Raw genomic sequence first — 15,325 nt, 5'->3', positions numbered from 1 at the left:
CACTAGACTACCTGTATAAACCGGCTACAAAGACTCCACTTCTGTCAGTCTCTGGGCAGTTCCTCTGCTGTTGTTTTTGGACATTGTACTTTGTACTACAAAAAAAAATATCAAAATTACTCTTCTGAAATAAACATTTGTACATTTCTATGCTACTGTATTGATATCAGTTTCCAACATGGAAATAGTGGTACGACATAAAAATGTGGACAGCGAGCCCTTGTGGAGGAACCTAGTCACTGCATTCCAGGTCCACATTGTAGTTTCAGAGTTGGGTGGTCACTTTAAGTGAGGGTTGTGAAACTCATTCTATGGAGGGCCTAGTGTCTGCAGGTTTTTGGTTCTTCCTTTCAATTAAGCCCTAGACAACCAGATGTGTGGAGTTCCTTACTAATTAGTGACCTTAATTCATCAACCAAGGGCTCCCAAGTGGCACTGCATCTCAGTGCAAGAGGCATCACTACAGTCCCTGGTTTGAATCGAGGCTGAAACACATCTGGCTGTGATTTGGAGCACAATTGATTGGGTGCACATTTGGCCCAGTGTCATCTGGGTTTGGCTGTCATTGTAAATAAGAATTTGTTCTTAACTGACTTGCCTAGTTAAATAAAGGTACTTTTTTTTTAAGTACAAGGGAGGAGCGAAAACCCGCAGACACTCGGCTTTCCTTGGAATGAGTTTGACACCTGTGCTTTAGGCCAATAAATTGAACCTTGTTTGTAATATGGAAAATCACTATACAATAACAGTACCTCTACAAATGATATCACAATGTAACTAACCACATACCTACAGTTCTTAATGCTTTACCCCTCATAGATGCTCATCTTAGATCACCAAACCAGTTCAAACATATTGCACACAAAAAACTCAACACCGTGAATAACTTCACTTGTATTTATTTATACTGTTTATATATATTTATATGATAGACATAGCATAACTATTAATTACAAACGGCAATCTTGTCAGTAAATGGAGACAAATACAGACTGTTCAACAACAACAACAACAACAGATGGGAAACAATATCAGTTTTAAAGTCAGTGCTGTGCTGAAATGTCAGGAGGCAAAGTCAAAACCACCCAGTAACTCCTCACTGTGAGGAAGGTGGGGAATCAGTTAAGGAACACTTCAGTGTCATCGTGTTCACATCATGCACACATGATGTGGGTCTGTGCTGACATGTGTGATTTTGGAGGTTGACAGTCCACAACACAATGTGCAAAGTTGTGTTGCTGAAAAAGTGTACTATTAACAACTCCCCAGAAGGAGGCGTGGCAGTAGCAGCTAACAAAGACATGCAAAAATGAAATATTCAGACAAAGGAAATACCCTCCACGAAGGACAGTAAACATAACAATAAGGTTGAACAATTCAAAAATAAATAAATGACTCCTTCCTCGGAGGGCTGGGAGCAAAATGTCAAGTTGTTCACTTAAGGATAGCCATGCAATTGCGGCAATTGTCAGATTCATCAAGCATTCTTTTTGAAAGATAGATGTTTACATTGAGTCTTGAGGGCTTTTATCAAACATATTGGGTCGAAAACAGTGACCATTTGATATTGCGCTTTGAATGAAACATCCAACAGGTAGCATAATCCTCACATTCACATTGCTCGTGAGCAATACACTTTGGAATTAAATGGATTTAACAAACAAACCAAGTAGTTCTGCACTTCATCATTTCAAAAAGCCGGTATAGCATTTCTTCATCTTTTTCTTTAAAAATAGAAAGGTGCCTCTAACTTGGTAAAACCACAAGCCCCGCACACACACACACACACACACGAGCAATAGCTCAGTTCTTAAGCCTTTTCCTATGACTAGAGTACAGTATCTTCTCTTCTTTGACCTTTGTCCCTATCAACATAGTTCAAAAGAAGAACTTCTCAATACATTCTGGAAAAATACACTGAGTTGGTTGACTGCAAACGGTAGGTCCCTAAGTTCTCCCCTAGGCCCTGGTATAGGAGTGGCAGACGAGGCCTGGTTTCAAAGTGAGGAAGGAGGGTATTAGGAGTCAGATGAGCCCTATTGTGAGTTTCCCATTACAAGTGCACTTTGAAGGCCACCAGTTCTTCAGAGTGTATGTTGTTGAGGGAGCGCAGCTCGGGCAGCTTCAGCAGCAGCTTGGTGAAGGTGGTAGTCTCGTTGGCGTGGTTCTTCATGATCAGACTCTGCAGCGCTCGGATCAGCGTGTCCTGCAGCGCCTCCACTGACTTCAAGTCCTGGATCCCCGAACGATCTGATCACAGAACAGAGCATAAGAACAGTCTGTATCAAACAAGGCTTTAGGTTTCATCGTACACATACAGTGCCTTGCGAAAGTATTCGGCCCCCTTGAACTTTCCGACCTTTTGCCACATTTCAGGCTTCAAACATAAAGATATAAAACTGTATTTTTTTGTGAAGAATCAACAACAAGTGGGACACAATCATGAAGTGGAACGACATTTATTGGATATTTCAAACTTTTTTAACAAATCAAAAACTGAAAAATTGGGCGTGCAAAATTATTCAGCCTCTTTACTTTCAGTGCAGCAAACTCTCTCCAGAAGTTCAGTGAGGATCTCTGAATGATCCAATGTTGACCTAAATGACTAATGATGATAAATACAATCCACCTGTGTGTAATCAAGTCTCCGTATAAATGCACCTGCACTGTGATAGTCTCAGAGGTCCGTTAAAAGCGCAGAAGAACAAGGAACACACCAGGCAGGTCCGAGATACTGTTGTGAAGAAGTTTAAAGCCGGATTTGGATACAAAAAGATTTCCCAAGCTTTAAACATCCCAAGGAGCACTGTGCAAGCGATAATATTGAAATGGAAGGAGTATCAGACCACTGCAAATCTACCAAGACCTGGCCGACCCTCTAAACTTTCAGCTCATACAAGGAGAAGACTGATCAGAGATGCAGCCAAGAGGCCCATGATCACTCTGGATGAACTGCAGAGATCTACAGCTGAGGTGGGAGACTCTGTCCATAGGACAACAATCAGTCGTATATTGCACAAATCTGGCCTTTATGGAAGAGTGGCAAGAAGAAAGCCATTTCTTAAAGATATCCATAAAAAGTGTTGTTTAAAGTTTGCCACAAGCCACCTGGGAGACACACCAAACATGTGGAAGAAGGTGCTCTGGTCAGATGAAACCAAAATTGAACTTTTTGGCAACAATGCAAAACGTTATGTTTGGCGTAAAAGCAACACAGCTGAACACACCATCCCCACTGCCAAACATGGTGGTGGCAGCATCATGGTTTGGGCCTGCTTTTCTTCAGCAGGGACAGGGAAGATGGTTAAAATTGATGGGAAGATGGATGGAGCCAAATACAGGACCATTCTGGAAGAAAACCTGATGGAGTCTGCAAAAGACCTGAGACTGGGACGGAGATTTGTCTTCCAACAAGACAATGATCCAAAACATAAAGCAAAATCTACAATGGAATGGTTAAAAAATAAACATATCCAGGTGTTAGAATGGCCAAGTCAAAGTCCAGACCTGAATCCAATCGAGAATCTGTGGAAAGAACTGAAAACTGCTGTTCACAAATGCTCTCCATCCAACCTCACTGAGCTCGAGCTGTTTTGCAAGGAGGAATGGGAAAAAATGTCAGTCTCTCGATGTGCAAAACTGATAGAGACATACCCCAAGCGACTTACAGCTGTAATCGCAGCAAAAGGTGGCGCTACAAAGTATTAACTTAAGGGAGCTGAATAATTTTGCACGCCCAATTTTTCAGTTTTTGATTTGTTAAAAAAGTTTGAACACTGTTTACAAGGACACTGTTTACAGGGACACTGTTTTACAAGGACACTGTTTACAGGGACACTGTGTTTTACAGGGACACTGTTTACAGGGACACTGTGTTTTACAGGGACACTGTTTACAGGGACACTGTGTTTTACAAGGACACTGTTTACAAGGACACTGTTTACAGGGACACTGTGTTTTACAGGGACACTGTTTACAGGGACACTGTGTTTTACAAGGACACTGTTTACAAGGACACCGTTTACAGGGACACTGTGTTTTACAGGGACACTGTGTTTTACAAGGACACTGTTTACAGGGACACTGTGTTTTACAAAGACACTGTTTACAAGGACACCGTTTACAGGGACACTGTGTTTTACAAGGACACTGTGTTTTACAAGGACACTGTTTACAAGGACACTGTTTACAAGGACACTGTTTACAGGGACAGTGTTATTTACCGGCGGAAACGAGGACGACGGCAATGAAAAGGCTCATCTCATCCTTGTCCAGCTGCAGAGCGGCCAGCTTCTCGCTGAAGTCACACATGGAGGTGAGCAGCTCCCCGGCCCGCAGCAGCTCCAAGCTGTAACACTTCCCCGTCAGGAAGGTCACGGTGCGCTCGGACACATCGAACAATGAAGCAAAGCGCACCATAAGCACCTGGAGAGAGAGAGGTGGGAGAGAGGGTGTGTTAGAACGGGGGTTATGGTGACTAGCACTAGGCAACGTACTGGCAGAATTTAACAGTGATAATGCCCACCTAACTCGGTTAGAGAGAGTTCAATGTTGAGTTAAAATACACTGATACTCTCTACCATAACATATCTACAGACTGTAATGTATTTAGCCAATTCAACACTTAGAGTTAATAAGAGTGCAATGTTCAGTTGGAACACGACAGCCAGAGTTGGGAAATATCTATTTTTGGTGTCAGAGAGTCCAGGGATTCTTACCTCAAACGTTCCGTTTTTGAGCAGGCTGACTTGGTCGTACTCGGGGAGGTCTCGGAAGCCCGGGATCCTCTTGGCAAACCCCACAACCTCGCGCACGGCCGGGATGAAACTCAGGGAGAACTCCTCCCAGATCTCCTGGCTGCACTGGCTGGGGTCCACATAGAGACTAGGAATGACCTGGGGTGACAAGAGTCGAGAACAGGGCCCTCAGTTGTGGAAAGCAGGACACAGGAGCAATAACGCAGAAGAAACTAAATGGGGGGATTTAGAGGATAGGCCTTTTTAGTTATTTTCCATGTGTGCTTTAGGCATGGTTATGGGGTCCTTTCAGGTGTGCAGTATACAATGCATTTCTACTGTAACATTTTGTAAAGAGACATTCAATCTCCTCAATGTTTCAACGGCTAATTAAATTATAAAAGGACACACACCAAGTTTGTCTTGTGGTCCTGTAGGCTGTATGATGGTCCACTGTAACCATTGGAGACAGTCTGTACGTTGTGCATTGTGTTGTGGCTCCGGTGATGGAGGCTGCAGGAGTCTTCTGGCATGCCACCACTGGGGGCGCCGTTTAGCTGCGCAGGCTGCTGCTGGTAAACAACTCTCTCTTCCCGGTAGGAAACGTTGGTGACGTGTTGATGGCTGTTGCAACTAGGCTGGTAACCCCTGGCATCGTCGTTGCAGCGGTTCCAGCTCTCCTGCAGTTCCTCCATGCGGCTGTCTCTCCTGTCTTCTACAGTTTCCCCGGCGACCTGCGAAGGTGACTCCTCCGCTTCCTCTTTGATGGACTGTTGCTGCTCACGGCGGTACGTGAATGTGCCCTGGTGACACACCCTGGAAGGAGGAACCTCGTCATCACCGCTATCCGACGAACAGGAAGAGGCGGAGCTAGAGCTGGTCTCCATGGAGTCTTGAACGGAACGGGGTGAGGAAGGGTTGGAGCCTGATGAAGACGAGATAGATGAGGAAGAAGAGGCAGAGGAAGAAGAGCTGCCGTCATTGGGGAGCCCTTCCATGGGGCAGGGTGGACTCTGGGTGCCGTGGAGCATACTGCGGAGCTGGCTGTTGTTGTTCATCATCATGTTGTTCATGGCGTTCTGCATCTCCAGCAGCATGCGCTGCTTCTCTCTCTTTGGGATGCGGCCAAACCTAACAGCTGGAGAAGGAAATCAAATAACACACATTAGTACATAAATCACTAATAAGGGCTGAAATATCCCTACAGTCAGTCAATCCATCAAACTTGTAAAAGGAAACCCCTCACCCCCATGAACCATTGTATTTCCGTTTGGGAAAAACTCAGTTATTATTTACATGTACATTTAAAAGTGGAGACTCACAGCCTCTAGACATGCCCACAGCCAGACACTTCTTGAAGCGGCACTGCTGACAGCGGTTCCTGTTGATCCTTATGACGGTGCAGTTCTCCATCTTCAGGCACTTCTTATACCGGATGCTATGCTGGATGCTCCTCCTGAAGAAACCCTGAGAACAATCACAGAAAACATTGTTTGTGCGCGGTTATTACCTAGTTAAAACACGAACGACACAGAGCCATTGAATAACATGAATGAGACCTTGGACTGGCCGTGTGGCATTCCATGAGAAGCAGTCAGGACTAGTCTTACCTTGCAGCCCTCGCAGGCGTGGACGCCATAGTGGAACCCTGAGGCCACGTCACCGCACACCTTACACAACAACACCATGCCGTTGATCTCTGTAAGGAGAAGCACACAGCAATGTTACTACTAATTCACACCTCTCTAACAAATCCACCTGTACATGATAATGACTCATGTAGACTTGAGAATGCGAAATGCACCTATTACCTGGATTATTAGTGTGGCAACTCATACAATGCATTTCCTATCCTTTGCCATTCTGAACATATCTAGTATCCTTTGCCATACTGAATGTATTTCCAGGACTGAAATACACTCACTGGTGATGCTGCTCTTGGCGGAGATAGATCGCCCAGTCTTCTCTGTGCTGTGGCTACGTGGGTGCTTGGCTGTTGTAGTGCGGGCGATGTCCACCATGATTCCTACTGCCCGGCTTGGCAGTGAGGGATGAGGCGGAGAGGAGCACCGGTAGCTGCTGCTGCAGCTGTCACTCAAACAGGACTCCGGGCTGGAGGCGGAGCCAGAAGAGATGTAAGTTATTACACCACCTGAGGGGAGAAGGAAAAAAACACAAAAGGTTATTGGAATATAAATCAAATATATGTCATATCAAAAACATAATATTGAAGTCAAAATATTTTGTAACAACTAAGAGAGACAAATTATTATTCTAAGTTTTGACCCCATTGTATGTCAGAGTAAGGTTATAATAGTGATGGAAATCGACCAACTATTTCAAAAGGTAAATAATAAACCATGTATAAACCATAAAACATCTGCCTGATTACCTTTGCCACTTCCAATATAGAGCAGGACTTATGTCAGACCGTTTTCCCCCTTCGTTCATTCGTCCTGTTGTTTGACCTGTTTTTTTGTTGTTGTGTTTAAAAACCCCTTTTTCTCCCCAATTTCGTGGTATCCAATTGTTTAGTAGCTACTATCTTGTCTCATCGCTACAACTCCCGTACGTACGGGCTCGGGAGAGACGAAGGCTGAAAGTCATGCGTCCTCCGATGCACAACCCAACCAAGCCGCACTGCTTCTTAACACAGCGCGCATCCAACCCAGAAGCCAGCCGCACCAATGTGTCGGAGGAAACACCGTGTACCTGGCAACCTTGGTTAGCGCGCACTGCGTCCGGCCCGCCACAGGAGTCGCTGGTGCGCGATGAGACAAGGATATCCCTACCGGCCAAACCCTCCCTAACCCGGACAACGCTAGGCCAATTGTGCGTCGCCCCACGGACCTCCCGGTCGCGGCCGGTTACGACAGAGCCTGGGCGCGAACCCAGAGTCTCTGGTGGCACAGCTGGCGCTGCAGTACAGCGCCCTTAACCACTGCACCACCCGGGAGGCTTGACCTGTTTTTACTACCTCATGCCTGGCGATACAATAACACCACTGTTACATAACAAGCTGGCTCTATGGGTGTTTATCCTAAATAGTACAGCAAAGCCTGCAGTTCCAGCCAGGGTCATGCATGCCACCATTATTTAAGTTTTTTTTTTAACAAAAACACAAATAATCACAAAAATACTTTATTTAAAGATGTTTGGGCACAGGGCGACAAAGTGTGTTACATGACACACAGAAACCTAATCAAAATCGCAAATATCTTCCATTTGACCTAAATTACTTAACCCTTAATTATTTTGTGGGGGAAAAAATATTTCACCCAATTTCTTTGGGAGCTTGGGGGTCCCTATTAATATATCCATCATAAAATGTGTCTAGTTTTCTATAGTACATATGATAAGCGGAATAAGGAAAAGAAGCAATATATGAATTGGAACGGGTTTTATTTAGACAAAAATCAACCACAAATAGTTCCAACCAATCACAATTAGAAGCTTTAAAGTCAAAACATCAAGAATCAAATAAACAAACTACAACTAACACCTCACGTATAAATGTTTCTCACATTTCATATAAACATATAAACCAATATCCAAATGACTGTGTGTGTGTGGTGTATATGTGTGTGTTTGGAGGGTATAGCCTATATGTGCGAGTGTGTGTGTGTTTGAGTGTTTCTGAATGTGTGTTTGTGTGGGTTAATGTTTGAGTCAGTGTTTCTCTTTTTGACAAAGCACACTCTGATTTCCAATTCTGTATGGAACCTCAGGAAGCAGTTGCTGGTGGATGTGAAACAGAGGTGGACATCACAATTCTGGCACTTGGATTTTGGTGTACCTGTGAACCCTGGTACCTTGCGTCTCCCCTTCTTTTCAGCCATAATCATCTAGTGGGCCGTGGCATCCAGGTGCACATCAGGGACTGGAATTGGAGCAGCGGGCCCTTTTCTCCTCTTCTCCTCTTACTCACCAGCAATTGTGGAACTGGGACGACCTTTCTTGCGCTCCAGACTATTTCCACTTTTGCATAGGCCTTCAGCGATGTATAACTTGAAAGTATACAGCTTTATTTGTTTCTTCTTTCTCATGCCAGTGCCCTTACAATCTCTTCAGTAGAGCAGCCAGGTGGTCACGATGATCATATCCAGGAAGTGGAACACCAGCCTGTCGTACCACCTCCTTGATCTGATTTTGTTCCGGTACAGTGCAATCAGTGAGTCAAGCAGATCCATCCCACCCCACCCATATTCAGGGGACTTAGGTGATCATCCTTCGCTTGAGATCCCACCTGTCAACCTCAGGGATTTTTTGATGGCCTCCCATCTATTCAGTATCATGGTGTCAGCTACTTGGGACACTCGGCAAGCTATGTTCCAAAACATGCGGGTGCCTGGTAAACCAAACAACGACATGTACACCATAATACCCAGGAACTGCTCCAATTCTTTTGTTGTGAGGTTAAGGGGCTTGTTTGCGTTACATTGTACCGTATATAGATTTGATTGCCCTACAATAACTTCCAGAATGTCTTCAGAGAAAACCTGCATGAAGTACTGGAAGGGGGACATGATATCATCAGATCTTGAAAGCAGGCCCTGCCATTCTGGGTAAGCATTGAAGTATGCATTGTGGGGTGTTCTCCACCGCGGTAGGTGTGGAACATCAACCTCTGCTACATCTTCATCCTCAGACTCAGTCTCATTGTCAACAGACAGGCATTCTCCTTTAAAAAAGAAAACAGGAAGCACACATTTGAATGTGTCATATACCCTTCTTCATCCACTGACACACATGCAAACACACACACACACACACACATTACTTTGCTGACTGACCCCTAACTGATCCCTGACCTCCTAACTGTCTCGGGGATCCACTCTTCCTGACTCTCAAGCTCACTGTCCTCACTGTTAGAAGGAATGACTAACTTCTCGATGATGTTCCTTCCACCCATAAAATGTTGCTGTGTCCATTTCCTGGAAATATCAGTAGATAGTAAAGTAAAAACATTGGCTATGGTCATAATTATGCATCTGAGCACATCTCCACACTTTAGCATGTTATTGCCTGAACAAAGGTGGTCTAACTGCACAACGTTGCCCTGAGGCAACAAACCAAAAAACTGTTTTAGTATATAAATAAAAACAAAATAAGTATTTAAACAATCAAACATACTTCTTTACATACTCATGCACATATTTTTTTTTATATAAAGTTATTTCAATTTAAACATGTTAAAAAGTGACTATATCTTACCAATTGGTGGCACTGCGTCCCATGCGGCTTTGCTTCCTGAAAAGACTGCTACACCCCCAGACAAAAGGCCACACTCACTTCAGTCCCTCATTTCATTGGACACAGACATGTCAGGTGATATTATAAATATTTTTTTTATCAAAATAAATTCAAGGGGTGGTGTGAGGCCCAAAAAGGTAGTTTGTTGCCTTAGGGCAACACCATGCCATAGAGGGTTAATGGTGTACCATCAAAACATGACACTACAGTGTAATGTGAAAACGAATGCGTTTCTATAAACATTTGTATGCACTTATGTTACAAATGTAATCATTTGTAACATTTATTTGGGGGTTGGGTTTCCCAGTTCTTCTATAAAATATTATATTGAATAACACTGCCCTCTACAAAGCAAAAGAGCAGTAACTGGACATTCGGTCAAAAATGTGTTGACATTTATGATACATTAAATACATGATTTATCATGTGGACAAAATGTGTTTCAGATAAAATGGGATGTCATGTTTGCAGTGGCTGGTAAAAGTTAGTGAAACCAAAGAAAAAAGGAGTAAATGCAATCGCTCACCTCAGTGAGCTGCTTTTTAATTATTTTTTTTAAACCTTGAATCACTAAGCTTTGGGCTGTAGTTACTATGGTTTACCAATTTATTGTTGTTTGTTGAAACAAGTATCAAACCATATGACACTGACAACCACATACAAATACATGTATGAACACAAGTTTGCATTGTAAAAAAAAACTGTCATTCCAGTGGGAGTACCAGGCCAGAAGGCGGTAACTGCCAGATAATGCCAGAGGTCAGGGTCAATATGAATACAAAATAAACTGGAAAAAAAGACAACAGTTAACATCTCCAATGATCTGACTACAATTCATTTGGCTCCACAATTAAAAAACACTGAAGTCATTTTTCTAAGTTTCCATTTATGAGCAGTTACTGCTCTTTTGCTTGACAGGGCACAACAATATATCGTATTTTAGTTTCTGGCAAAATCAAAGTTATTCTTGTAGTCATTGGTGTTAAATAACATTATTACATAAGAATGTAAACATTAAACCAAAAGCTTAAATATGGGCTAAATAAGACAAACTAGGAAAATAATACACATGTTGCTTGGTGTACTGTCACAAAATCAACATATATATATTATACTATAATATGTAGCCCTAAATGTAGTTAATGGTCTTGAAGACCTGGCCATGATTACCTAACCAGCTACGACTATTCTCTTCCAAAACCAACCCACATGTGGAGCTGTCATGTCTAAGAGATTAAATCTAGGTCACCAAAACAGCCTCCTTCAGGCTCACGTGGACCTGCATGCCGCCCGCGAGCTTGGACTCAGTGAAAGATTTCTGCACTGATTGCGTCACAGCCTCTTCTCGACCAATGAGCAGTGAGAGTCGAGAAGCATTGTCACATGGCTAGGCAGCTTGGTCCATGTGAGGTGAAGCAAAGTAGAACATTGTAGTGTCAAAACAAAAAACGTAGCAGTGGCATTCCTAACCCGTATACATGGCTTGACAATAAGCAGACCACAAAAGCTAAATAATCCATTAAAAGGTTTCTAATTGTGGTCCACATATAACGTATACAAAGCACACAACTAAATAAAATGTGGACAGATAAATCAGATTGCACAAGCTTTTTTCTAGAACAGATTCTTAGTACATTGATTGATACATACATACATACATACGTACATACATTGATTCTAGACAGCAACAGTAACACTATATTTGTAACAAAGTAACACATTTGCAAACAAGTAACTGATCAATGTAGCGAGAGGTGGACACTTTCAATTACATGTAACATTGTAATAGCACGGATATTAAAGCCGGTCTTACCAGTCTTGATTGATCCCATGTCTGCAGGCGCATCGATTCCGTGAATATTTGGAGAAAGCAACCTATGCTGACTAAATGTCAATAACTCGCCAGTTTGACTTTAAGGATCGCAAAGTTCTATTGTCCTTAGTAGCACAGTAGTTACACTGTAACAAACTCAAATTAAATGCGTCGATCATCTAAAGCTCAACAATGTATCTTATTTCAGTCTGTATTCGTAGCATGAATATAATTATCTGCACTCATGTCAGTATCTTGAACAAAACAAGTTCTGGTCTTCTTTCAGTCAAAATTCCCGAGACTTTTATGCGGCATCTAATACAACCTGAATAGTTTTTGTACATTTAAAGATATGTAACAAGATGAAAAACGCTGGACGAACTCCCTTGTTGAACCACTCTTCTGTACTCAATGTTCTAAATAGTGCGTTAACCATGTGACCCAGTTGTCAGCCACTCCCACTTGCCTGGGCGCTTGAGTCACTTTAACCCAGTGACACACTTTTACAGACCAGAGGCAGAGTTAAAGGCTCAGTGCACACAAAAACGTGAATTCTCTGTGTTATACACACAAACACTATATATCCACACTATGAGCTTGGAATAATACTATGAAAATGATAATGTCCTTTAGTGTAAGAGCTGTTTGAAAAGACCACCTGACATTTCAGCCTGTTTTGGTGGGATGGAGTTTTGGCCTGCCTGGTGACAACACCAGACCACTCCCAAACAGTCCTAGCAAAATTACTGCTTGAGAAATTGCTATTTTCTGAAAAGTTAGTTGTTTCTTCCATTAAAATGGAAAAACAATCACACTAAGATACTTAAATTGTTACCAAGAAATGATTTGATAGAGATAACCAAATAATGGCTGCATTGGACCTTTAACACAATGATAAACATAATCGGGACTGCTCCAAGCCAATCTCTGGACTGTTGACTGCCTCACATAGCGTGAATCCATAGGCAGCGCATTGTGATGATCCATCCTCCATTGGGTAACATCGAGGTGGTACAGAAGGAATGCAACATATGTATAGTTCAGAAATAGAACTCAAAAACTACAAGCTCCTAATGGTACATAGGGGTTCTACTATTATTAATGTCAATAATAAAGAATATGCTAGAAAGCTTTGTGTCCCTACTGGAAAGTTACACAATCTGTGTGTGTACAAATTTGAGTACTGATGTCATCAACATTCAAAAGCCTGTATCATTCCTATCATGTACCTACTGCTCTAGTAAAGTCACACAGTGCAGGTAAAAGTCTGTCAACATCAAATGCCAGATGTATTTTGACAGGCAAGAGTTAGTTTGATTAAAAGTAATCTGGCTAATACTACTGACGAGTGAGTGTACTTGGACTATAAATGACTGTCTAGGGTCCATGTGAGATGGAAATAGATATTTGTTTTTATTATTGGTATGACCTACATAAGTGGTACATATTTTGGTAAAAGTATTGTTTTTATGTATATTTATGCAGCTTAAAATCATTGTTCAACCGAGCATCTAAAACATTGTCCAACAGAGTGCGCTTCTAAAATGCTTACGTCCATTTTCAACAAAAATAATAAATACAAAACCAAGAGATATTGCCATACCGGTTATTCATTTCATGGTTTAAACCTCAGGGCACAAAGTTACTGTAGTTTCATTCAAATCATTTCATGTCCATTTAGAACAGCTGTTCTTTAGGAAGGGTAAAACAGACACTTATTGGACTGCTGCAAAGCCACATTGGCATGTTGTACATACAGTGCATTCGGAAAGTATTCAGACCCCTTCACTTTTTCCAAATTATGTTACGTTAAAGCCTTATTATCCTTATACATCTACACACAATACCCCATAATGACAAAGCGAAAGCAGGTTGTTTGAAATTTTTGCAAATTTATACAAAAGAAAATGCATCCTGTTTCCATTGATCATCCTTGAGATATTTCTACAACCTGGGAGTCCAACTGTGGTAAATTCAATTGATTGGACATGATTTGGAAAGGCACATACCGGTCTATATAAAAGGTCCCACAGATGATGGTGCATGTCAGAACAAAAACCAAGCCATGAGGTCGAAGGAATTGTCTGCAGAGCTCCGAGACTCGATTGTGTCAAGGCACAGATCTGGGGAAGGGTACCAAATAATGTCTGCAGCATTGAAGGTCCCCAAGAACACAGTGGCCTCCATCATTCTTAAATGGAAGAAGTTTGGAACCCCCAAGACTCTTCCTAGAACTGTCCGTCCAGTCAAACTGAGCAATCTGGGGAGAAGGGCCTTGGTCAGGGAGGTGACCAATAACCCGATGGGTCACTGGCAGAGCTCCAGAGTTCCTCTGTGGAGATGGGAGAACCTTCCAGAAGAACAACCACCTCTGCAGCATTCCACCAATAAGGCCTTTGTGGTAGAGTGGCCAGACAGAAACCACTTCTCAGTAAAAAGGCACATGGGAGCCCGCATGGAGTATGCCAAAAGGCCCCTAAAGGACTCTCAGACCATGACAAACAAGATTCTCTGGTCTGATGAAACCAAGATTGAACTCTTTGGCCTGAATGCCAAGCGTCACGTCTGGAGGACACCTGGCACTATCCCTACAGTGAAGAATGGTGGTGGTAGCATCATGCTGTGGGGATGTTTTTCAGTGGCAAGGACTGGGAGACTAGTCAGGATGTGGGAAAGATGAGCGGCGCAAAGTACAGAGAGATCCTTGATGAAAACCTGCTCAGGTCCTCAGACTGGGGTGAAGGTTCCCCTAACAGGACAACGACCCTAAGCAAACAGTCAAGACAATGCAGGAGTGGCTTTTGGACAAGTCTCCGAATGTCATTGAGTTGCCTAGCCAGAGCCCGGACTTGAACCTGATAGAACATCTCTAGAGAGACCTGAAAATAGCTGTGTAGCGATGCTCCCCATCCAACCTGATAGAGCTTGAGAGGATCTGCAGTGAAGGATGGGAGAAACTCCCCCAAAACATGTGCCAAGCTTGTAGCGTCATACCCAAGATTCAAGGCTGTAATTACTGTCAAAGGTGCTTCAACAAAGTACCTAGTAAAGGGTCTGAATACTGATATAAATGTGAGTTATTTTTTTTAATAGGGTTTAAATATTTTTATATGAAACTGTTTTTGCTTTGACAATATGGGGTATTACGTGTAGATTGACGGGGGGGGGGGGGGGACAATGTAATCCCTTTTAGAATAAGGCTGTAACGTAAAAACATGTGGGAAAAGTTAAGGGGTCTGAATACTTCTTGAATACACTGCAGTAGAGGCAATTTATCACTATTCCTTCATCCGACCCTAACCAAGCACACTCGGTATGTATGTGAGCTTGCACTGTTCCTTTAGCACCAAATTCCATTGGCTTTTCAAGTGAGAGATTACCATGTTATTTTGCAATAACTAAATACTATTAAAAGTAAGACATGGACAACAGAACTGTGTAAAGGGGTACTTAGATTTCGTGGCTATTGTGGTACAACTGTACTGTAGTTCCATATTAAAAGGTGAAATACATGCTTTTAATG

The 15,325-nt window shown here is 42.6% G+C and overlaps 1 protein-coding gene across 3 annotated transcripts; it reads right to left on the bottom strand.

Annotated features, from left to right (window-relative positions):
* Positions 1 to 883: 883 nt before the first annotated feature.
* LOC110515629 (nuclear receptor subfamily 1 group D member 2) lies at positions 884 to 12,463 on the bottom strand. Of its 3 annotated transcripts, none has more exons than XM_021594460.2 (8): positions 11,803 to 12,463; positions 6,661 to 6,888; positions 6,347 to 6,435; positions 6,059 to 6,203; positions 5,150 to 5,874; positions 4,719 to 4,895; positions 4,224 to 4,425; positions 884 to 2,250 (listed from the first exon to the last, which is right to left on the bottom strand). In XM_021594460.2, exons 1-8 carry the CDS (start codon positions 11,819 to 11,821, stop codon positions 2,054 to 2,056), a joined length of 1,782 nt encoding a protein of 593 aa, XP_021450135.2. In that variant the 5' UTR covers positions 11,822 to 12,463; the 3' UTR covers positions 884 to 2,053. The 3 variants fall into 3 exon arrangements, with proteins under 3 accessions (XP_021450135.2, XP_021450140.2, XP_021450145.2); XM_021594465.2 differs by lacking the exon at positions 11,803 to 12,463 and adding an exon at positions 7,129 to 7,282; XM_021594470.2 differs by lacking the exon at positions 11,803 to 12,463 and having other exon boundaries at positions 6,548 to 6,695.
* Between the last annotated feature and the right edge of the window lie 2,862 nt (positions 12,464 to 15,325).

This window comes from Oncorhynchus mykiss, chromosome 3 (assembly GCF_013265735.2).
Source record: "Oncorhynchus mykiss isolate Arlee chromosome 3, USDA_OmykA_1.1, whole genome shotgun sequence".
NCBI classification, from domain to species: Eukaryota; Metazoa; Chordata; class Actinopteri; order Salmoniformes; family Salmonidae; genus Oncorhynchus; species Oncorhynchus mykiss.
The sequence above is the reverse complement of the archived record's forward strand: the minus strand, read 5'-3'. Positions and strand labels throughout refer to the sequence as shown.

Excerpts from the sequence above, each read along its gene's own strand:
- LOC110515629 (XM_021594460.2), bottom strand. Across the intron at positions 5,875-6,058 it reads TGTGGGCATGTCTAGAGGCT|CTGTTAGGTTTGGCCGCATC; the intron begins GTGAGTCTCCAC and ends TTCCTTCTCCAG. Across the intron at positions 2,251-4,223 it reads CGTCGTCCTCGTTTCCGCCG|ATCGTTCGGGGATCCAGGAC; the intron begins GTAAATAACACT and ends TTCTGTGATCAG.